This window comes from Procambarus clarkii, chromosome 32, assembly GCF_040958095.1.
Source record: "Procambarus clarkii isolate CNS0578487 chromosome 32, FALCON_Pclarkii_2.0, whole genome shotgun sequence".
Lineage (NCBI taxonomy): Eukaryota > Metazoa > Arthropoda > Malacostraca > Decapoda > Cambaridae > Procambarus > Procambarus clarkii.
In genome coordinates, this window is record NC_091181.1 from 30,258,566 (window position 1) to 30,282,089 (window position 23,524).

Consider the following 23,524-nt stretch of genomic DNA (forward strand, 5'->3'; position numbering starts at 1 on the left):
ACCACTCTTAACATCTCTAAATGACCTTACAAACTACCTCCTTCTCCCCCATCTGCTTATACTCGCAACTTGTCAGGCAAAAGTGGCCTGGCAAGTGTTTACGTGCCTAATGAGGATGTTAGGCAGGACTCACTCACCTTACGGACTCTCAACCCTCGTAGTTGGGTAGTTAACCACTTTTATTCTTAAAATTTATATTTTTTCTTTTCATTTCTTAGTCATTTCTCTATGGTTTTTCCTCTTAATAGCAATTTTGCTGCATCCTTGTGGAAGTGTGATCTTTGTAATATATGTTTTAAAAACAATTAATTCATTGTAAATTAGGTAGATGATTGGAATATTTTGTAAAGATGGTTGATGAAATGATCTTATGATATAAGTTCTCGGTAAAAATAGCTTGATTTAAGTTCTGTTTATAACTCAATATAGTATATGGCTGGTATGATATGAGGTCTTGCTGGAGTGGGGTCAAGGGATGGAGCTCTCGGAACTTTCACAAGCACGAGTGCTTGTGAAAGTTGGTTCATATTATGAGCTCTTGCTAAGGTTTATGGGCGGTAGGAGATTGTAGCAGTATGGGGGGGGGATACAGTGAGATCTTGTATTATTGATTGTATTTGATCTTGATATAGTAGGTTCTTGGTGAGTAAGATCACCTAAAGAGAGTGAACTCTGTTGATATGTGTTCTCGGTAAACTCGGTTGATGATATGATGAGTTCTTGGTAAAATGGGTTAATGAAAACCGAGAATAATCTGAGAATAATCTGTGAAATCTGAGAATAATTGAATACCTTTTTGTGTTGGTAGACTTGTTGTGAAGCGAGACGCTGATCACTGTGTTTTAGTGCTAGAGGCGTGACCGTGCTTCTGGCCTCGCTGGTGAGCTGTGGTTCCTTGTACTGTTGTATCTGGCCGCCAGATCTATGTCAAGCGTCTTGGTATAAGACAAGGTGCAAGCTTTGCATATGCCGCTGATTTCATTATGTTGATGTGTGCCTCTGGAAGCAGGTTTGGTACAATGTCGACTCCCAAATCTTTTTGTTTGTTCTGTTTAAGGGCTCCGCCTTCTCATTATTTACTGTTCTTGCGGACTCCTCGCTCCCTTCCCTGCTCTGATTACCTTACAATTACTCCAGGTGAGGTCAAGCAGCCATCTTTCAGATCACTTCAAGTCACCTTGCAACATTCTGCAATCCTGTCTTGTCCTAATTCTTGTTTAGGAGTTTTGCATTGACATAGGAGTCAACATCTCATCACAATGGTTGTACTCTTCAAATCACTTGTGTTATCCCGTCTTGAGTACTGCTCAGTACTCACTTCCCCCTTCAGAGCAGGAGAGATTGCTGAAATAGAGGGAATACAGAGAACGTATACGGCATACATAGACGTGATAAAGCACCTAAATTATCTGGATCGTCTCAAAGCTCTCCAAATGTACTCACTAGAAAAGAGAGAGAGAGAGATATATCACATATTATACACGTGGAAAATACTGGAGGGCCAGGTCCCAAATCTACACAGTAAAATAATAACATACTGGAGTGAACGATATGGAAGAAAATGCAGAATAGAATCAGTGAAGAGCAGAGGTGCCATAGGCACAATCAGAGAACACTGTATAAACATCTGAGGTCCGCGGTTGTTCACCATCTTCCCAGAGAGTATAAGAAATATTGTCGGAACAACCGTGGACATTTTCAAGAGAAAACTAGATAGTTTTCTTCAAGAAATACCGGACCATCCGGGCTGTGGTGGATATGTGGGCCTGCGGGCCACTCCAAGCAACAGCCTGGTGGACCAAACTCTCACAAGTCAAGCCTGGCCTCGGGCCGGGCTTGGGGAGTAGAAGAACTCTCAGAACCCCATCCAGCAGGCAACATCCTCAGTCAGATCATTAACACATACTAAGGAACAGGATGGGTCACAATACCGATCAGTTCAGTACTCCACCGGTCACTCTGCTGATTTATTTGCTACCATGGTGACTCTTCGTCTCCTAGGTACTCCTTCACCCATTCCAGTACTCTCCCCGTGAGTAGAGTTCTTCAAGTGTGAGTAGAAAGCTGCTATGTTGCACAGTCTTCAGGGGCGTGTCGTCCGAGAAGCCGGTGTGTTTGTGGCGTGTGGTGTACACTGTTGCCGGACATCAGTGTAGGTCTAGCCTGGGGCTAGAAGATAGAAGGCTGTGGCTAGTTGACAGAAGTTCTGGGGTTACGTTGCCCCGGCACCGGAGGCCTGAGAATAGGTGGATGAGGATAGCAGATGGAGTATGGAATAGGGAAAAGGAGGAGAGGGAGATTGTGAAGAGGAACCTCCCTCTCCTTCCCTCTCGACACAGAGTGTGTAAACCCCTCCCGTTACAGCGGCCACACACCCCCACCCCCCCTCTAACACCCCCCCCCTCTCTCCTTCAACACCTCCCCCCCCCAACCCTCGCCAGCTGCTTCCAGTGTGCCTGTTACTTCACGCAAGCCCACAAGTGGTTTACGGCTAATGACTATTTAATTTGTATCTTTCACATTAGTGATCAAACTATTTTCCAATGCCTCTGGTAGTTCTTGGAGTCCAAAATCACGTGTTCTACCATGTATTCAATCCATCGATCCACCTCTAGAAACTCTAGTAAAAGGGTCGTTATTTTAACCCAGCTGTTTATGAACTAGGAGCAACTTTCCAACGGAAAGAGTCAAAAGCCTGTGGGGGAGGGAAAAGCTCTCAGTCAGTCTTCTACTTTCTGACGTGAGCGCCATAAGTTACACATCGACAACCCTCTATAGCACGCAAGTCACTTCTCCAGTCCGCCCCTCCCTTCTCCTCCTTCCCCCGGTTAATAATTCCCCTCTCCAGTAAACAACGGAAAAGTCGAGTCACAGAAGAGGGGGAGAGGGGAGTGGGGAGTGAAGGAAGGACAGTGCTGCCAAGATGGGTCACTAGATGGGTCACTAGATGGGTCACTGGATGGGTCACTAGATGGGTCACTAGATTACTGATGTGTCTGTCCCTCTGACAACTAGGAATTATACTCACCTGAGTGACCATTTGCGATTCATCACCTTCACATGGCTGTGTGTGCGTGTTTGGGAATACGTTTGTGCGTGCGTGATTATGTATGTGTGTGTGTGTGTTGGTGCGTGCGTCTGAGCGCACATGTTTGTGCTGGATTAGTATTGGTTCTAACTGGACCTTAGAGAACCGTTCTCACAGCGCATGGCAGTCTGTTTACTCCCTTCCAGAAACAAAGAACGCATTCAGCAGCACAACTGATCCATGTTCAGTTGGATGTGTACACTATGACTACACTTTGCGTCGTCAATGTGGGTCATAGTGCAAAGTAAAGAAAACAGCCACAAACAACTCTACATATCTTCCAGCATGCATTGTGTAAAGTGAAACATTTCGATCAATAAATCGAAGAAAATGGACTCTACTCACGTGGGCCACTCCCCAAGGGATCCTAAGACATTCACGGGACTCTCCAAGAGGGCCGGCGCGGTTTCTCACATCGCGAAGTCGTTTGAAAATGTCGAGAGGAGTTCTAGTAAAGATTCGGGTCACATCGCTAAGAGGAGCGGGGGTAGGAATGAGCCACAGAAGAGCGACTCGTTCGAAGGGGTCTCCAGGGAGCCACAGCCGCCGGCTCAACAAGGCTTCCAACGACACGACCCCGACAGGGCTTCTGAAAGACATATGCGAAGACAACAGAGGCCTCATCAGCAGACTCACGCGCCTCAGCAACAACAGTCATATAATTACCAACAGCAGCAGCAGCAGCAGCAACAACAAATTAATTATCAGCAGCAGCAACAGCAAATTCTTTTACAGCAACAACAACAAATGCGTTATCAACAACAACAGCATCATCAACAACAACAACAACAACAACATCAACAACAACAGCATCATCAACAACAACAACAACAACAACATCAACAAACTCATTATCAGCAGCAACAGCAACAAATAAATCAACAGGAAGAGCAGAGACAACAACAGCAGAGAAATCACATTCAGCAGCAGCAACAAAGACAAAAGCAGCAAGTTCAACAACAACAACAACAAAGACTTCAACAACAACACCAACAACAACAGCAGCAACACCAACAACAGCAGCAACAACAGCTGCAACACAGAAGACAACAGGAGGAACTCTTCAGATCCCAGGACCCCCCACGTGAATCTTACAAGGAGCCGGCTGACTCTATCCACCTGCCCAGGCCCACAGTCTCCAACAGACTCCTCGATGTTCACCAGAGTTACGACGAACCTAAGTCAGACCCGGAGATATCCAGTCCTCTCAAGAACCTCGCCAACAGCCAGGGAAAACTCTACTTCGGTTCCGGCTTCAGGAACATCGCCGGAGTCTCGGAGAAGCCACCTAACCACCAAACTGGACTGCTGAAGAACTTGATGAGTTTCACCCCGAAGCTCGTCAGGGGTCCGACGCTAGGGGAGCTGATGAGAGGCGATATTATCACGTCATCAAATAGGTCCTCTGGGGTGCCTAATCCTGGCGATCCCCAAGCCTCGACGAGCCGCAATGAGGCTGCGCTCCTCGACAAGACTTCTGTGAAAAATGCGCCTCAAGGAAAATCGTTCTCAGAGCAGAATTTGTCACCATCTAGAAGAAGTACAACAAATATATCTCAGATGGTGTCTCGTGATCCCATTGTACATATAGCCCCAAGAGCGGGACGCGGGGCGGGAAAGCCCCCGACACCTATCCCACAACGATCCGCTAGAATAGTCAGCCCTAGAAGACCTCCATCTCTCATGCAAACGAATATAAACAAAGATAAAAATATAGTGAGAACTGCTGAGCCTTTGAACAGACTTGATAACAATAGTTGTGTTAGGACTGTGGTTGAGAATGAGCGTGTGGACCATACCTATGATTTGGACGTGGTGTTAGAAAACGGGGATTCGTCCTCGTCAGAAATCATCATAGAAAATGACGCGCCATCAGTTAAAGGTAAGACTCATTTATAGTAGCACTACCTATTTGGTTTGAGTTATTTATTGTGGAGCGTTAATAAAGCTTTGTTTTATAGTTTTTTGTTACTTGAAATGCATAATTAATATAAATGCTACCAAAGCGTTCATATATCTATAAAATAAAACTTTACTTAATGCTAGTCGCACTATACATTAGACACTATAACTGGCCTAAAATTTTCACGATGGGAGGATATTGGCCGACCTAACCAAACTAACATAGTCTCATTTTCAATTGTTATTCAACTCCCTAACAGAAAGTACAACGGGATCATCTTTCTTCAATTTGGTGTGTAAATGATGCATTGTGGGAGAGGGCCGCCGGGACGTCCACAGCAGACTGGCACCTTGGAGCAGTTAGTGTGATTCCCGCAGCGAGGAGCACTACTCTCCCTCCCTCTATGTAAATGTAAAAGAATGTCATGTAAATGTAAGAATGTAAACATCATTTTAAACTTTACGAAGATCACTCCTTAAGAACCTATTGAAATTTCCAGTAGCTAAGCAATAAACTTACTGTTAAGTATTTACCAAGTGTTTGTTTAGTATTTACTCTGGTTGTCGGTCAGGGGTGGCCTCTAGGGCGCAAAGCCAGGGTAGGTTGATATGGGGGAGAAGCTGTTACCCATGCAGCAGGTTCTCCGCTCTCTCCACGGCGCTGAAAGTCTCCAATGGAAAGGCAAACGCCAATACGATTGGTTCCAGCGCCGTCGCAGGAACTGTCAGAACGAGTCTAAACAGTTTATAACATATGCATGAGGATATTATGCCACATCGAGTTACAGTATTTCATAAACTAATAATGCGTTATATCAACAAGCTTCATATATGCTATATAGTAGTCATATATACCCTAAATGTAGTCAGCAAATTAATATTATCACACACAAGAAACATTAGAGTAGTTTCCGCTTGAATCACCGACATGTCACATATTCTTTGATTCAGTTAATCACGTGTACGTTTTCTTCGACGGCGTGAGCACCCCGCTCGCGGCAGCAGCTCAGAGAATCTCTAACCCCCAAACACATCATTTGGTCACGTGAAGCGTGCGTATGATCGCCGTATTTGCGCTAATAATATCGACGCGGGTTTCTGCGATGATGCGCGCCCGTCACCGCTGGCTTGAGCCTGAGAAGCGTGTGTAGAGGGCTGGACGTGGGAGAATGCACGGGAGGAGGGAGAGAGATATACGGTGCTGTAACGGATCGAGGAGCCCCCTCCACAAGCTTCCGTGTAGGAATTAGGCTACAAAAGTCTAACGTTCTCTAAATATGCTTGACGTTCTCTAAATATGCTTAACGTTCTCTAAATGTGCTGGACGTTCTCTAAATATGCGTAACGTTCTCTAAATATGCGTAACGTTCTCTAAATATGTTTAACGTTCTCTAAATATGCGTAACGTTCTCTGAATTTGCTTAACGTTCTCTAAATATGCTTAACGTTCTCTAAATATGCGTAACGTTCTCTAAATATGTTTAACGTTCTCTAAATATGCGTAACGTTCTCTGAATTTGCTTAACGTTCTCTAAATATGCTTAACGTTCTCGAAATATGCTTAACGTTCTCGAAATATGCTTAACGTTCTCTAGACATGCTTAAAGTTCTCTAAATCTGTTTATCGTTCTCTATAGACCAAATAAGGTCGTGTCATATTAAGTTACGAAGAGTTTGGGACGGTCAGTCTCTTGTATGTTTGAGTTTTCTTAGTAGTTCTTATGCAAAATTATAATAGTGATGTATTTTACAACACCCCTGCTGAAGGCCAGAAATATGTATACTTAAGTGTACTCTATTTCTCGGTATGCATACACTAAGAGTTTGCTATAGTCCTGAACTGTCCAGGGGCCAGATTCATGAAGCAGTTACGCAAGCACTTACAAACGTGTACATCTTTCCTCAATCTTTGGCGGCTTTGTTTACATTTATTAAACAGTTTACAAGCATGAAAACTTGCCAATCAACTGTTGTTATTGTTATAAACAGCTTCATGGTGCTTCGGAGCTCATTAACTGTTTAATAATTGTAAACAAAGCCGCCGAAGATTGAGAAAAGATGTACAGGTTCGTAAGTGCTTGCCTAACTGCTTCGTGAATCTGGCCCCAGGACTATTGTATACTTGCTGATTGGTCAGTAAAGTATTGTGGTTGTCTTAATAAACATCGAGAGGTTGATGGGCCTTAATAACTCTCCAGTGATTGATAGGCCTTAATAACCCTCGATACTTTAATAACCCTGCAGATGTAGATAGGTCATAATGTCTCTCCAGTGATAGATTGGCCTTAATAACCCTTCAGTGATAGGCCTTAATAACCCTTCATTGATAGTCCTTAATAACCCTTCATTGATAGGCCTTAATAACCCTTCATTGATAGGCCTTAATAACCCTTCAGTGATAGGCCTTAATAACCCTTCAGTGATAGGCCTTAATAACCCTTCAGTGATAGGCCTTAATAGCCCTTCAGTGATAGGCCTTAATAGCCCTTCAGTGACTGATAGGCCGTATAGTAAGCCTTTAGTGACTGATAGGCCGTATAGTAAGCCTTTAGTGACTGATAGGCCGTATAGTAAGCCTTCAGTGACTGATAGGCCGTATAGTAAGCCTTCAGTGACTGATAGGCCGTATAGTAAGCCTTCAGTGACTGATAGGCCGTAAATTACTCCAAACGCCAAACCAAAATTTATGCAGATAATTTTCCTTACTTTTAATGGTGTTGTTTATTTATCATGAGTTCTGGCCTCAGGATATTCTGTTGTCGGGAAAGGCAGAAGAATTGCAGAAGAAATATTCTTCTTTTTTCTTATTTCTTCTTTTCTAAAATTTTCTAAAATTTTCTTCTTATTTCTTATTTTCAGAAGAAATACTTGCAGAAGAAATTAATGAGTTAGAAGGAAGTCAATACTGGAAGAGTGGATATAGAAGAATATTAGATTTTTATGGATATAGAATTATAACGCTCAGTATAGAGAGGAGGCGGGCAGGGTCCCTCATAATACTACTGGGCACAAATGTCCTGATTTACATCAATGTCCAACGTTAGAATATGAACTATTTTCACGTTTCACGTTTCAAACGAGATTGATATGAGATTTAAGGCAAATGAGTGCTGGAAAATTTAGCAAGAAGCAATTTGTTGCTTACATAGTAACATTAATCAGACAAATGGATTCTTAAGGTCACACGCGGTAAATGCAAAGTGATATAAAAGGGAAATTAGTAGAATGAGGCACAGAACAACGTGGAGAGAGTGGGAGGCAATTAGAGCTCTCATGAGAAAATATGAGAAAAAGATCTAAGAGGGTCTAAGGGCTTAATTAAAGCCGCAAGAACTACATTTCGGAACGTAAACGCTATATACTCACTCTATGTCGGTGCGTCGGAGCAATCCTTGCGTATGCAGAACCATCATGGAACCCCACAGATTGTCAAATAATAATGTAAAATCATGAACAAATTGTCACAAGTTGCTACTGAAAATACAAAGCCGGAGACATCAGGACATTCTCAAGGAGTGAACCTACACACACTGGAGGTAAACATTATCTAGACGTCTCACAAGATATTGAGAAATGCATACACACACACACAGATAAAGGGAAGGGAGGGGGAGAAAGGAAAGGGAAGGGAGAAAGGAAAAGAGAAAGCGCCAAGTCATTATGACTATATAGCACTGGGAAGGAGTCAGGATAAGGATTTGGTATGGCAAGGGGGAAAGGAATGGTGTCCAACCCCTTGGACGGTCGGGGATTGAACGCCGACCTGCATGAAGCCAGACCGTCGCTCTATCGTCCAGCCCAAGTGGTCGGGTACACACATAAAAAGCCAGACGTTTTCCGATGAGATGAACCGGAAGAGGAGAGAAGATGAAACTAGAAAGACAATGCTCAAAGAAATCACATTAACGTAATGTCTCAGTGAGAAAATCAGAAGGAGCCATAAGATTTTTCTGAGAAAGGTTAATAAGTCACATAAATGTATGCAGGCAGTCCTTCATTTGTATAAGTAGATATAAGACATTTGTAGACAGTAGTGAACAGTGCAGACGAGGAGTCACAATAACGTAGCTGAAATATGTTGACCAAACCACACACTAGAAATGGTCCAGGACGGAAAACGTCCTGGACCATTTCTAGGACGTGAAATGGACCTAGAAATGGTCCAGGACCATTCCTAGGTCCTGGGCCTAGGAATGGTCCGAAACGTCGTCATCCCTTCACTTTCTAGTGTGTGGTCTGGTCAATTGTGATGCTCTAGATACATATACGCCAAGAGATAGACCCAAGCAGTAAGTAAATACTTGCAGATATCAACACACATACACTAATACATTATCATAATAGACACAAACTTAATTTTAATGCTCACTAACTTTGTGTTTAGTGGCCACTGTGCACCAGGTGCTAATTGGTTTTTATCTTTTTTTCTTTTTCTTGCAGGTATGTAATTGGTCGCGTGGCGGCCGACGGCAACAGTTCCTGGCCTGTTGTAAGTGTGGAGAGTAATGAACAGTCTTATTATTTACGTTCTTATTAAATATGTTTATTATGGTTGCACACAGAAATCACATTAACGTTATATATCAATTGAACAATTCCAATGAACAAATTTGGTTGACTGAGCCCAAGTGCATGGTGGGGGGGGGGATTGTGTGAAACCCCGGTTAGGCTTCAGTGGAAGCCTCGGGATCCTCGTGGGTGGCAGCAGCACCCCAGGTTGCAATATTTTGACCATGTCGTGGTACAGTTGACTAGAGCGCGTCTGGGAACACCCACCGCATATAGGTTCGAACCCTCATCACGGCCCTTGTGGATTTGTTTATTATGGTTGATATTGTTGTTACCGTCGTCCGTGTAGTGCAGACGAGGAGTCACAATAACGCGGCTGAAAAATGTTGACCAGACCACACACTAGAAACTGAAGAGACGACGACGTTTCGGTCCGTCCTGGACCACAATCGACTTGATAATATTCCAGGACGGACCGAAACGTTGCCGTCTCTTCAGTTTCTAGTGTGTGGTCTGGTCAACGTCCGTGTGTTGGTGTGTTGGCACGGGTGTTGTGGAGGGAAGCTCCGCGGGGCCGTCTCGGCTGTTTCTTAAGAACATGAGAGATACAGGAAGACAACAGAGTTGAGGTGAAGAGCACGATGGTGTGGTACTCAAGATAGGTGGAGACGGGCGGCGGGTCAGTCCACTACGGGCTCACCATAGCCCGTGCTACTTGGAACTTTTTATTCTGAGTAGCTGAATCTAAAACAACAACAACAACAACAACAACAACAACGGGCGGTGGGAGATGCTCTTCATTAACATGTGTTGCACCCAGGTGTACTCACCTAATTGTGCTAGCGGGGGTTGAGCTTTGGCTCTTTGGTCCCGCCTCTCAACTGTCAATCAACTGGTGTACAGATTCCTGAGCCTACTGGGCTCTATCATATCTACATTTGAAACTGTGTATGGAGTCAGCCTCCACCACATCACTGCCTAATGCATTCCATTTATTAACTACTCTGACACTGAAAAAATTCTTTCTAACGTCTCTGTGACTCATCTGAGTCATCACTCGATGACTCATCATCGCTAAGTGTGCCTAGCATCAGGTGTACACGGCGCCCGCTGCCCCTTAATGAGGTTTAAATACTCACAGTTGTAAATGTAAACATGATAAGAAAAACAAGTGAAAAAGAGTCACGGCACTGAACTAAAGATGGTCGAAAGGCGGGGCTTTAGAGCAGATGCTCGACCCTGCAAGCTCATCTAAGTGAGTCCAAAACATTAGACAATCGATGGTTGGAAAGGTGGGGGTCCAAGAGCTGACACCTCCCTCCTACGTGCACAAATAGGTTGAATGGGTCGAATTTTCATAGGAGAGAAGACTTGGAGAAGTGTGTCAGGGGAGCTGACCGACGGGCATTAACTGGCGGCGTCCTGCCGCACGCGGCCAATTACCGCCTGGCAAGTGTTGCTTTCTGGTTCATCCCGCCACCACCTGTCGCCCTGGAGACGCTTTTTGGTCGGAGGCTGTCTGTCTGTGTTCTGTTCTCTGTGCTACATCCTCGTGCATGCACCCCTACCGCCCTGTCTTCCACCCTACCACCCTGTCTTCCACCCTACCACCCTGTCTCCCTACCACCCTGTCGAGCACCCTACCGCCCTGTCTATCACCCTACTGCCCTGTCTCCCTCCCTACCGCCCTGTCTATCACCCTACCGCCCTGTATATCACCCTACCGCCCTGTCTATCACCCTACCGCCCTGTCTATCACCCTACCACCCTGTCTATCACCCTACCGCCCTGTCTATCATCCTACCGCCCTGTCTATCACCCTACCACCCTGTCTATCACTCTACCGCCCTGTCTATCATCCTACCGCCCTGTCTATCATCCTACCGCCCTGTCTATCATCCTACCACCGTCTATCACCCTACCGCCCTGTCTATCATCCTACCGCCCTGTCTATCATTCTACCGCCCTGTCTATCACCCTACTACCCTGTCTCCCACCCTACCATCCTGTCTATCACCCTACCACTCTGTCGATCACCCTACCACCCTGTCTATCACCCTACCACCCTGTCTATCACCCTACCATACATGCACCCTCCCACCCAGTCTCCCACTCTGTCTATCACCCTGCCCTGTGTATGGAGTCAGCCTTCACCACATCACTGCCTAATGCATTCCATTTGTTCACTACTCTAAACATTGAAAAAGTTGTTTGTAATGTCTCTATAGCACATTTGGATACTCAATTTCCACCTGTGTCCCCTTGTGTGTACCACCTGTATTAAATAAACTTTATTTTATCAATCCATCTAAGAATCTTTTATGTGGTGATCATGTCTCCCCTAACTTTTTTTCAGCGACTTGAGGTTTAGTTCCCGTGGTCTCTTCTCGTAGCTCATGCCTCTCAGCTTGGGTACCAGTATGGTGGCATACTTTTGAACCCTCTCCAATTTAGTCTTGTGCTTGACTAGATACATACTCGACGCTGGAGCTGCATATTCCAGGATTGGTCTGACATATGTGGTATATAACGTCTTAAATGATTCCTTACAAAAGTTTCTAAAGGCCGTTCTTATGTTGACTAACTAACATATGCCCCTGATGATATCCTCTTGATTTGGGCTTCAAGGGGCAGTTCTGGCGTGATAAGAACCCCCAGGTTTTTCGCCCAGATTATTGAAGGATTTCATCTTCCAAATGGCATCTTGTATCTGGTCTCCTGCTCCCTACACCTATCTTCATTACTTTGCATTTGCTCGGGTTAAACTTTAATAGGCGTTTGTCGGGCCATTCCTTCAGTTTGTCCAGGTCATCTTGCAACATTATGTCTCCCTCTGTCTTAAACCTCCTCTGTCTTAATCCTTCTCATAATTTTGGCGTCGTCAGCAAACATTGAGAGGAATGAGTCTATACCCTCTGGGAGATCATTTATGTATAGCAGAAACAGGATAGGTCCAAGTACAGAGCCCTGTGGGACTCCACTGGTGACTTCACGCCAGTCTGAGGTCTCACCCCTCACTGTAACTCTCTGCTTCCTATTGCTTAGGTACTCCCTTATCCACTGGAGCGCCCTACCAGTTACTCCTGCCTCTTTCTCCAGCTTATGCATCAACCTTTTATGGGGTACTGTGTCAAAGGCTTTCCGACAGTCCAAAAAATGCAGTCCGCCCACCCTTCTCTTTCTTGCTTAATCTTTGTCACCTGATCGTAGAATTCTATCAAGCCTGTAAGGCAAGATTTACCCTCCCTGAACCCATCAAGTGTGTGTGTGTGTGTGTGTGTGTGTGTGTGTGTGTGTGTGTGTGTGTGTGTGTGTGTGTGTGTGTGTGTGTGTGTGTGTGTGTGTGTGTGTGTGTGAAGGACATGTGTTTATGTGTGCGCATGTGTACTTATCTGTTTCTCTTAGCGACGTGTGTACAAAAGTAGCAATCAGTAAGGCTGTGGTTGTTTGCTGTGGTGTGAGGGCCTGGGGAGGGGGGGGGGAGGGGGGAGGGAGGGGGCGCCAAGCCACGCACACCATATGTTATCCGTGGACACGGGGAGGCGTGCCGCTATTGGTCGCTCACGAGTTCAGTAGATCACAGAGTCCAGCAGACAACAGTTGGTAACGAGCTCCTGCTCCTTCTGCTGTTGCTGTTGCCGCCCCTTTCCCCTCCCCACCTACGCTAATACCGTCTCCGCGTCCAGTCGAGCACTTGCCTTCCCTGGCGGGTACTGGTGGATGGGTCACCACGTCCTGCCCGCCTCTGCCTGACGAGGCCTTCACCAGCTACTGCTACGTCGTCAGGTGTTTGATATTTCAGGCACTAAGGTCGCTAGGAGTCACACTTAAGAGGTAGGCCTTCTGACAGAGGCCCGGTTTCTGAAGAACCAGTTGGTGATCTTTAAGACTTAGAAGAGTGACGCGTTTAGACACCTTGTTTTATGAGGCGTCGCTACTATCTGGATGACTATTACCTCACCCACGCAAATGGTTGAATCCCTTCATCAAGACAAATGTTTTGTGCTTAGTGGTTTGTAAAGTGCCCTGGACCATCGGCCTCTAGAAGTGTCAGATCTGAGACCGTCTGGATGTGTTTAAAGTGCCTGGAATAAAGAGTCGCTGGAAGTGTGAGCATTGAGCAGGAGCTCCATAGTGTAACCCTCCGACGGTACCTGGAGTGGCCGTCCTGGTGTTGTGGAGGTGTTCAGTGTTCGTGGTGACGGCGGAGGAGCCCCTCACCGGGAATGTTGGTTATGGCCGCTGTGTGAGGCGGTGAGGCCCAAGTGACGCACAAACCCAAGCCACCCACCTAACCTACAGCCTCTGGAGGTGCCGGTGTGGGCGGGTTACAGTAGGATACACTTATCCTCTAATGTGCGTGATAAATTAAATAGCATACAAGGATTTAACAAAAAAATAAAGGCAAAAATAAGAGAAAAGTGTTCCGTAAGAGCAATATGTTTGAGGAATAAGCCAGGGAAGTGCGTGTTTGGGTGGGTGTTGGCGGGGGTGAGGGCAGGCGAGAGCCCCAGCGCCATGGTTGATATATGTGGCGCTCAAAATGTGAGACAGTGAGCCCACACGTCGGAGCACAGGGACGCCTCTGGAGGTCAGCACCGGGGATGGATGTCGTTATGTTCCCGAAAGTCCCTGACCCGACCCTCAAGGGCACCAAGCCCCACTTTCCCCTCCACCCTGACTCCTCCTCTCCGGAGTCCATCCACCCCAAGAGGAACGCGTCCTTTCTCTGGAATAAGAGCACCACAGACTTGGAAGGTTCCTTTGATCAGGAAACTTTCTTTCAAATGCACAGACATCTTCTGTCGGAGAGTGACCACTCCACCGAGCTTGAGAAGAGCCTCTACGGACGGAGGAAGGGCATCGCCGGTACGTACTCAACACTGGAGAGCAAGACCTCGGCCCAAGACACCCACATCTACGCCGGCATGACCACGCCTTACGACGAGCTCACCTACGAGGAAACACTCTTCGAACTCCATCGAGACAGGAAGATGATGTCTGAGCACAACAAGGTGGGTAGTTCAGTCCCTCTTACCAGTGAGGAGGAAATATCTCTCCAGACCTTCCTCAGTAACCGCAAAGCCATTTTAAATGAAAGAGTTGCTGCCAGTTGTGATCTGAAGAAACCCAGGTCGGATATAGGAGGGTTAAAGTTTGTTAGAGACGATAAGAATAATTCCAAGAGGAATCTTATTTCACGAAGAAATAAGAGTTTAACACCACCAGGAGCGGAGTGTTCTCGCGGCAGTGTTCACAGTGAAAGCTTCTGCCACGGCCGCGGTGTTCAACAGTACCGTCGTCAGGCTGACGGCGACGAGAGTTACAAAAGTATGCTTTCAGAGAGACTCATTAAGACGTACATCGAGGAGCGCATAAAGGAAGTAGAGAAACAGATCCGACAGGAGGTGGCGGAGGAGGCGAGCCAGGTGAAGCAACACCCTCGCCCGCGGCCACAAGTGCCTCTCACAGATACGGCTTCAATAAATATCGACTCCATAGAACACTCTAGTAGAGAATTTATTCTTAGGGAGATCGCGGCAGTTCTAGCTGCCAAGGGGTACCTGCCAGGGGCCCGGCCGCAGGAAGAGGAAGGCTTCTCTCCCCACAGAGACTCCTCGCTCTCCATGCCCTCACCGCGCAAGATTTTACAGGACAAGCTTGGCAGTCCTCACCTACACCGCCTCGGGTCAGCGTCGAGTCTGACGAAGGTGCAGCGGTATAAACAGGCGTCACCTCGCAGCACGCCGCCCAGACCTCGCAAGTCGGTATGCAACTCCGCCAGCAGCACCTACAAGAGTCACAAAGAGTCGAACAGGGAATGTGGTGTCAGGCCTGTGCAGGATTTTCCATGTCTTGCGAAGGACAGCCTAAGGAGCCACGCTGTCAGCGAAACTATAGAGTTTAAGAGGAGGAAACGCAAGTCACCAAGCTCAAGAAGCAGCCTCACGAGCCTGATGCGTAATCAAGAGTCTTCCAGTAGCGATTCGGACATGAACAATAATATTCTCTCCCGAAGACTGAGCATTTCCAGCAAAAATACTGTTAGTGCTACAGGCAGCATGGCACGAGTGGCGTCCTCTGACGGAGGAGTGACCGTGGAGCGACCGTATCATTCCTCGTCACACAACACTTACGCCATCCCAAATATTATCACCGCAGAACAGTCTATTACTGTAAATAAAGCCAGTTCACCTTCCCAAAATAGTAACCGGTTCTCTCGGTACTCTAAAGCGAACATATTACACACAGACAGCCAAGAAATACTACCAGATTACCTTCCTTCTCCGGACAGGAAAACACTGCCCGTATCCCCTCTTGTTCAGTCTAATTCCACGTCTGCGTCGTTTGCTCCTTCAGTGGCGGACCGGGAGGAGCGCCGCGTGCCCCCACCACGCCCTCCTGCCCCCTCAGTCCCTCCGCCGCCTCCCAGGCCGCCCCTGCCCCTGTACAAGGTCAAAGAGCTCAAGTTACAGACCTCAGGGAGCCAGGGCAGCCGAGTTAGTGTCCAGCAGCAGGTGGCAGCAGTGTCAAAACCGCTGCCACTCCTCTTGTCATCGCCTGCCACGGCGCCACCATCAGGACCGCCGCCTCCTGTACCAAAGCGACCGACGAGAATAATACAAGACTCTGCTTCAGACCTGTCGCCCGCCAGACCAGCGGAGAGGCGGTCCCATGGCGTCCGTGGAGAGGGCCTTTATATCACAGAAGCTGAGGCTATGGCAGCCACGCGCCAAGCAGAAAAACTATCAAGTCAGTTAAAAAACCCAACGTCCACAATGATGCCAGAGGGCGCGGCGTCGCAAGGCGACATTAAAGACGCGATTGTCTGTAGCAATATGGCCGGCGAGGCAGCGACGGACACCGCCCCCTCACCGGACGCCGCCGTCAGAGTTGACACTGGGGACGCGGCTCCTGACGACGACTGTTTAGCGGCGTCTCTTACCACTTCCACGGTAAGGTCGTCAAGGACTGCCAAGCTGGGGTGCCGGAGGGCGCCTGGCCCAGGGTCGCCCCAGCAGGGGAGCCCAGCGAGACAGTCCCTATTAGGGTACTCGTCGGCGACCTCCCAGCCCCACGAGGACCGCTCCGAGGCCGACTACTTCATGATGGACGACCACACAGCAGGTACCCATAATATTCGTAACACACATTTCATTCCACATTATCCGGGGCCCAACCACTTGGGCTGGACGGTAGAGCAACGGTCTCGCTTCATGCAGGTCGGCGTTCAATCCCTGACCGTTCAAGTGGTTGGGCACCATTCCTTTCCCCCCGTCCCATCCCAAATCCTTATCCTGACCCCTTCCAAGTGCTATATAGTCGTAATGGCTTGGCGCTTTCCCCCTGATAGTTCCCTTCCCTTCCACTATTATCCCGGGCAGAACACATACAGCAATGTTGATTTTAATTTGTCTTTAACAAATAAATACACTTATCTGCACATTGATTACGTTGAGAACCCGCCCGGGATACTATTATCTTTCAACTTCACTTGAAGAATGTCTTATAGGGAATATTTTATATGTTGAGGAAATCATGAGGTTGGTGAGCTGGTGAGGGAGAGAGGAGAGGAGGTGGTGCAGTCTTGGCGAGGAGGGAGGGGGGGGGGGGGAGGGAGAGAGGAGAGGAGGTGGTGCAGTCTTGGCGAGGAGGGAGGGGGGGGGGGAGGGAGAGAGGAGAGGAGGTGGTGCAGTCTTGGCGAGGAGGGAGGGGGGGGGGAGGGAGAGAGGAGAGGAGGTGGTGCAGTCTTGGCGAGGAGGGAGGGGGGGGGGGGAGGGAGAGAGACAGGTAAATAAAATATTTACCATCATGACCACCCCGTTATATCGCCACCACCCTAACAGCAGTGTCACTGTCCTACCACTATTACCACCACACTACCGTCACCACTACCACCCTACCACCAATACCTTCACCACCACTACCCTACCATCACCATCCCTCCACCATTACCACAACACCCACGATTATTACAACCACCGTCACTACCACCACCACCACCACACTACCGTTCACCACTGCCACCCTACCACCAATACCTTCACCACCACTACCCTACCATCACCATCCCTCCACCATTACCACAACACCCACGATTATTACAACCACCGTCACTACCACCACCACCCCACCTGGCCGCTGGGATGTCTACCCTCGGAACCAATGCGAGGTAAGGTAACTATCTCAACACATGTAACACTCAGTAATTACATCTTGTAAGACCAGAGGTACAGGAGTGCTGAATGACGTGTCTAGTGCACCATATTGACCATGTTTCTTAGACTCCCAAACACAAGTATGTGCAGCCATCCATCCATCCATCCTTCTACCCCATCCAACTATCCTTCTGCCCATCCATCCATCCTTCCATCCACGCATGTGTCCATCCCTTTTCCCCTGTTTCCAGTTCAAGCTCAGTTTTTGCGTGAGACAGTGTTTTGAAATACTAGAAGCTGCAAAATTTGCAACTTAGAGATGGAATGGTGACATGTACATACCACGGAGTCTAGCACAGATTCATACAATAATTAGAGATAGAGAAATGCAGAAAATGTATAGTGACCACAACACAGCAGCTGCAACATCAGGTTTGTACAAAAATTCAACCCACTACGAACCACTTATTTTGATGAAAGGGAGCAGTAGAACAACAGAAGTGCACTTACATCGCATCAGGCTTGGATACCCACGTGCAATGGGGGAAATAGGCTTACAGGCTCCAGAAGACGAGAGGAAATGTCAACATTGTTGAGAAATGACAAACAAACCATTCGAACATTATCTAACACGGTGCAGAGTTGCAAGCTAAATAAGATTTCAACCGAGATTTAACAGCACGAAACTAGTTGAAATCAACATACGAGTCATAAATACTCATTACACCTCGTTAGTAAGACAAAAATAAGCAACACTTAGTGGACCAACCAGAGGCTTGGGGCCCGCGCAGGAATATCCCTGCAGAAAACACCAAGGTTCCCATACTAGCTAACTGACCATTGCAAGTCAAATATAACAGTAACGTCAACACACAACAGCTGTGAGGCACCCCCCCCCCCCTGGTGAACAACCTCATCAACACCCCGGGGGGTGGCATGACAGGCGGTGTTCACCCCGGCCTATTTACCGACCATCATGAACTAAAATCTAGAACGACTCAATCTGTAACACATCTGTGTGCAACCCGTTCTCGCAAATTTAATAAGTCAATATTGACTTATTAAATATGTGCATAGGTGACATACTTAACATAATAGTTTCCCTTGAAAAGCTTCATAGAAAACACCGACCTTACCTAACCTACTTAGTATGTTAAGATAAGCATCTTATTGCTTCGTAATTACACTTATTACCTAACCTATACCTATAATAGGTTAAGTAACAATTGTAATTACGAAGCTATAAGATGCTTATTTTAACATACTAAGTAGGTTAGGTAAGGTCGGTGTTTTCTATGAAGCTTTTCAAGGGAAACTATTATATTTAGTATGTCACCTATGCACGCAACTAATAAGTCAATATTGACTTATTAAATTTGCGAGAACGGGTTGCAACGTGATGGATAATCTGGCAGGTACTGCACAGTCTTCCACTCACGTCTCGAACCCGTACATGTTTCCTCTGAGATTTGTGTGCGGTGATAAATAGCCAGTGTGGCTGTTTAGCACCTGGAAGGGATAGATAGATAGAAAGGGGGGGTGAAGGAGAGTGGTCCGACGGCTCGGACCATCGGGGATCGAACGCTGAGCTGCAGGAAACGAAAATATTACTGGCAAGAAATGACACGTTACTGCGAATTTAGCTCTTTAGTGGGAAGTTATTTTGGTCTGAGCGCCAACTAGAGGTTTGTGAACGCAAGTGCATGGCAATAAAAGTGCGCTGGAGTTTAACCCGAGTAAATGTAATGTAATGACGATAGGTGTAGGGAGCAGGACGCCAGATACAAGGTATCATTTGGGAGATGAATTTCTTCAAGAATCGAAGACTGAGAAAGACCTGGGGGTTGATATCACACCAAACCTGTCCCCTAAAGCCCACATCAAGAGGATATCATCAGTGGCATATGCCAGGTTCGCCAACGTAAGAACGGCCTTTAGAAACTTGTGCAAGAAATCATTCAGAACCTTGTATTCCACATATGTCAGACCAATCCTGGAGAATGAAGCTCCAGCATGGAGTTCGTATCTCGTCAAGTAGAAGACTAAATTGGAGAAGGTTCAGAGGTATGCCACCAAACTAGTACCCGATTTGAGGGGTATGAGCTATGAGGAGAGTCTACGGGAACTAAACCTCACGTCGGTAGAAGAAAGAAGAGTTGGTGAGACATGATCACCGCATAAAAGATTCTTAGAGGAATTGATAGGGTAGATAAAGACAATTTATATAACACGGAAAGCACACGCTCAAGGGGATACAGGTGGAAACTGAGTATCAAGATGAGCCACAGAGATATTAGAAAGAACGTTTTTTAGTGTCAGAGTAGTAGACAAATGGAATGCATTAGGCAGTGTTGTGATGGAGGCTGACTCCATACACAGCTTCAAGTGTAGATATGATAGAGCCTAACAGACTCAGGAACCTGTACACCAGTTGATTAACAGTTGAGAGGCGGGACCAAAGAGCCGACCCTCAAAACCCGCAAGCACAACTAGGTGAGTACTCACACACACGGACCATGGAGTAAGTTAACAAGACTTCACAGCCCACATCAAGAGGATATCATCAGCGGCATATGCCCGGTTGGTCAACGTAACAGTGCGACCTGACACAAAAGATGGTCAAGAGAGATGTACCCGTTGACAGGACCGTGGTTGTAGCACGGTCAAGTTTCCAAGACAGTAGTTGCATCATGAAACAATTATTAATAACCGCTTGTAGTCAGCCTAGATCTTTAATCTCATCCACAGTGTATTTCCTGCATAGAACCCTAGTTAAAATGTGTATGTGTGTGTGTGTGTGTGTGTGTGTGTGTGTGTGTGTGTGTGTGTGTGTGTGTGTGTGTGTGTGTGTGTGTGTGTGTGTGTAATTACCTAAGTGTAATTACCTAAGTGTAGTTACAGGATGAGAGCTACGTGTGTGTGTGTGTGTGTGTGTGTGTGTGGGAAAGGGGTTGTAAAATATATAATATGCAAGGATTTTTTTCCCACGAAGTTCACCCGGACAAAAATGATTTAGCTCTTGGCTCTAGACAGAACTCCCCCCCCCCCACCCGTTTGACCGCCTGACGGGGCCACCTTGAGCTACGTGCCTCGGGTCTTTAAGGAACTTTTGACCTGACGCACAATTCATCGCTCGGACGTACTTACTGGCAATGACCAACGCTTAAACATATCTGACGTGAATGATGGATTTGTTGAGGTAACGTTAGAAATAGTTGGACAGACAGGTGACGGGTACGTATTACGGTTTCAAAGACAGATAGACAGACAGTTGACAGTGACAGATTCACAGAAAGTTAACTGGCGTGTGTTAAGGTGACAAAGGCAGACAATTGATAGGTTTGAATTACGTTGATTGACAGATGACTGGTACGAATCATCACGGTGACAGTTGACAGTTATGCATTACGGTGACAGTTGACAGGTACATAATACGGTGACAGTTGACAGCTGAAACTTTAAATTGTCACCAAACTGCTAGGAAGAGTTCCTCGATGACCAGTTGTAAGACGTTTTTGAGCAAAAACATTATAGTGACTGTTTTGAAACAAATTACAAAATGTCCTCACCCTTGTACACTGGTGCCAATCAATGAATCGAATTATGAATCTGGAGAGATTTTCATAATTTAAAATGTATAATTTAAATGCGAAGGCAAATTTGGGGTAATTTTGAATAATGCCTTATAGAATAGGACTCCATATAGGTTCACGATTCTTAGTACAATGGACCACGAGCCATTAATACAATGTTCAAGGGCGCGGTACTGTAATGGCTCTGGACTAGTTTGCAGGAGGAAGTAGAAACAGTCTGGAATATCATCCATTCTTAATAATGAAAGCAGAATGAAAATGAAGGAAAAAAATCAGGTCACCAGTTAGTGTTACCAAATTGAAATCTGATCGTGGCAAAAGTCGAGAGAAAACTGAATGGATTAATTACAAAAAACGGTCAAGGGCTGTGTTGGATCCCATTTTCTTTACTCTATTTTGCACTTTTTTTCAGTCTGTGTTTTTCATCAACTTACACCCCTCGTTCAGAATATATATATATATATATATATATATATATATATATATATATTGTGACGGTAACGCGTTGGTGTTCGGCTGTTTAAGGCTAGGGGTATGGCCTCGTCACATAGTTATAAAAAAAAATAGAAAAACTGGAACTTCGTCTGTGGTAAGGTAAGGAGAAGACACACAAAACACAAGTAAACTTTAACAATGAAATTTTAATGACGTTAAATAAATCAAAACATGAAAATATGGACAAACAAATTCTTATAATAAAAATCAATCAAAATAATAAGAATAATTAGATGACACAATGAAAAGTTACGTTAAGGCAAAATAACAAGAAGTGCAACAAAAGTTAAGTGGGAGGTGCTGGAATATTGGCTTAAAGCCACCACCTCTCTCAGTACACGCTAACGTCTAGCTGGGAGGAGTGCTGGCTACGAAAGCACGGAACATTCTGAGGACTGATGTTGGGGCGACCCCAGACATCAGGTAGTATTGGGGGCGAGTGCAGGTGCAGCCAGACCGGCGACCAATCAGCGGAGCCGTAGCGATCAACGGGTAGTTTGGTGGTTGGAGTTCGAACAGGTGGCTGGATGCATACGTTTCTGCTCACCCTGGCAAGCCTTGCTGGTGCTGTTGTCGTTGTTGTTGGACATTTCTTCCATAGTCTTTTTATATAATTGTGAAGACGTAATTATGGAGGGAAGAGCAGGCTCAATCTCTTGAAGGAGATTATCGTCACAACTCTCCCCCGAAGCCTGCGGTTCTGGAAGAAGTACGTCGTTATGTGGTGGAGTAATGGATGGAGTCGCTTCTACTTCATAAACTCTGGAGAGGGCATCGGCTATGGTGTTGTCAGAACCCTTGATATAGCGGATCTCCAGGTTGAAGTCTTGTAAATACAGAGCCCATCGTAGAAGACGCTGGTTGGTGAATTGGGCTTGATGTAGGAAGCGGAGAGGGTTGTGGTCTGAGAAGATGGTGGTAGACCTGGCGCCTTGTAGGTACGGAGCGAAGTGTTGGAGGTTCAGGACGATGGATAGTAGCTCCTTTTCAATAGTGCTGTAGTTCCTCTGGTGTGGTTTCAGTTTGTAGCTGTAGTAGCTGACAGGTAGAACCTCCTCGCCTCGTTGTTGCATCAGGACACCACCAACGCCGGTACCACTGGCGTCGACATGAAGGACGAAAGGCTTGGTGATATCTGGAGAGGCGAGAATGGGGTTAGAACAGAGGAGGAATTTGAGTTGTTCGAAAGCAACGGTTTGCTGCATGGTCCAATTATACCGTTGCTTGGGACTGGTTAATAGAATTAGAGGTGTGGCGACTGTACTGAAATTCCTCACAAACCTACGGTAGTAAGAGGCAAGACCAAGGAAGCGCAGGAGCTGCTTCCTGGTGGTAGGCTGTGGATACTGTAGGATGGCTTGAGTGTGTGAGTCTAACGGAGCTATGCTGCCACTCCCAATAACATGACCCAGATAACGCACTTTACCTTTCGCGAAAGTGGACTTGCCCAGGTTGATGGTGAGGCCGGCTGTCAGGAGCTTGGAGAACAGACGTCGCAGCTGGAGCAGATGTGCACTCCAGGAGTTGGAGGCTACGACGATATCGTCCAGGTAGGCGTATGTGTTATCCAAGCCCTGGATGACACGGTTGACAGCTCTTTGAAAGGTGGCCGGGGCATTACATAGTCCGAAAGGAAGGCGTTCATATCTGAAAAGTCCAAAAGGAGTGATGAAGGCAGATATCTCTTTAGCGCGCTCCGTTAGACACACTTGATAGTACCCCTTAAGCAAGTCCACTTGGGACAAGTACTGGGCACTACCAATGGCATCAAGGATGTC

General features: G+C 46.5%; 1 protein-coding gene across 1 annotated transcript in view; it reads left to right on the forward strand.

The window, feature by feature from the left end:
* The first annotated feature begins 3,196 nt into the window (after nt 1-3,196).
* LOC123759333 (proton channel OtopLc) overlaps nt 3,197-23,524 on the forward strand; it is a 108,841-nt gene continuing 88,513 nt past the window's right edge. Inside the window, exon 1 of the mRNA XM_069335080.1 lies at nt 3,197-4,970. Coding sequence (XP_069191181.1) covers nt 3,419-4,970 — 1,552 coding nt within the window. The 5' untranslated portion in view covers nt 3,197-3,418. The remainder of the gene's footprint in view (nt 4,971-23,524) is intronic.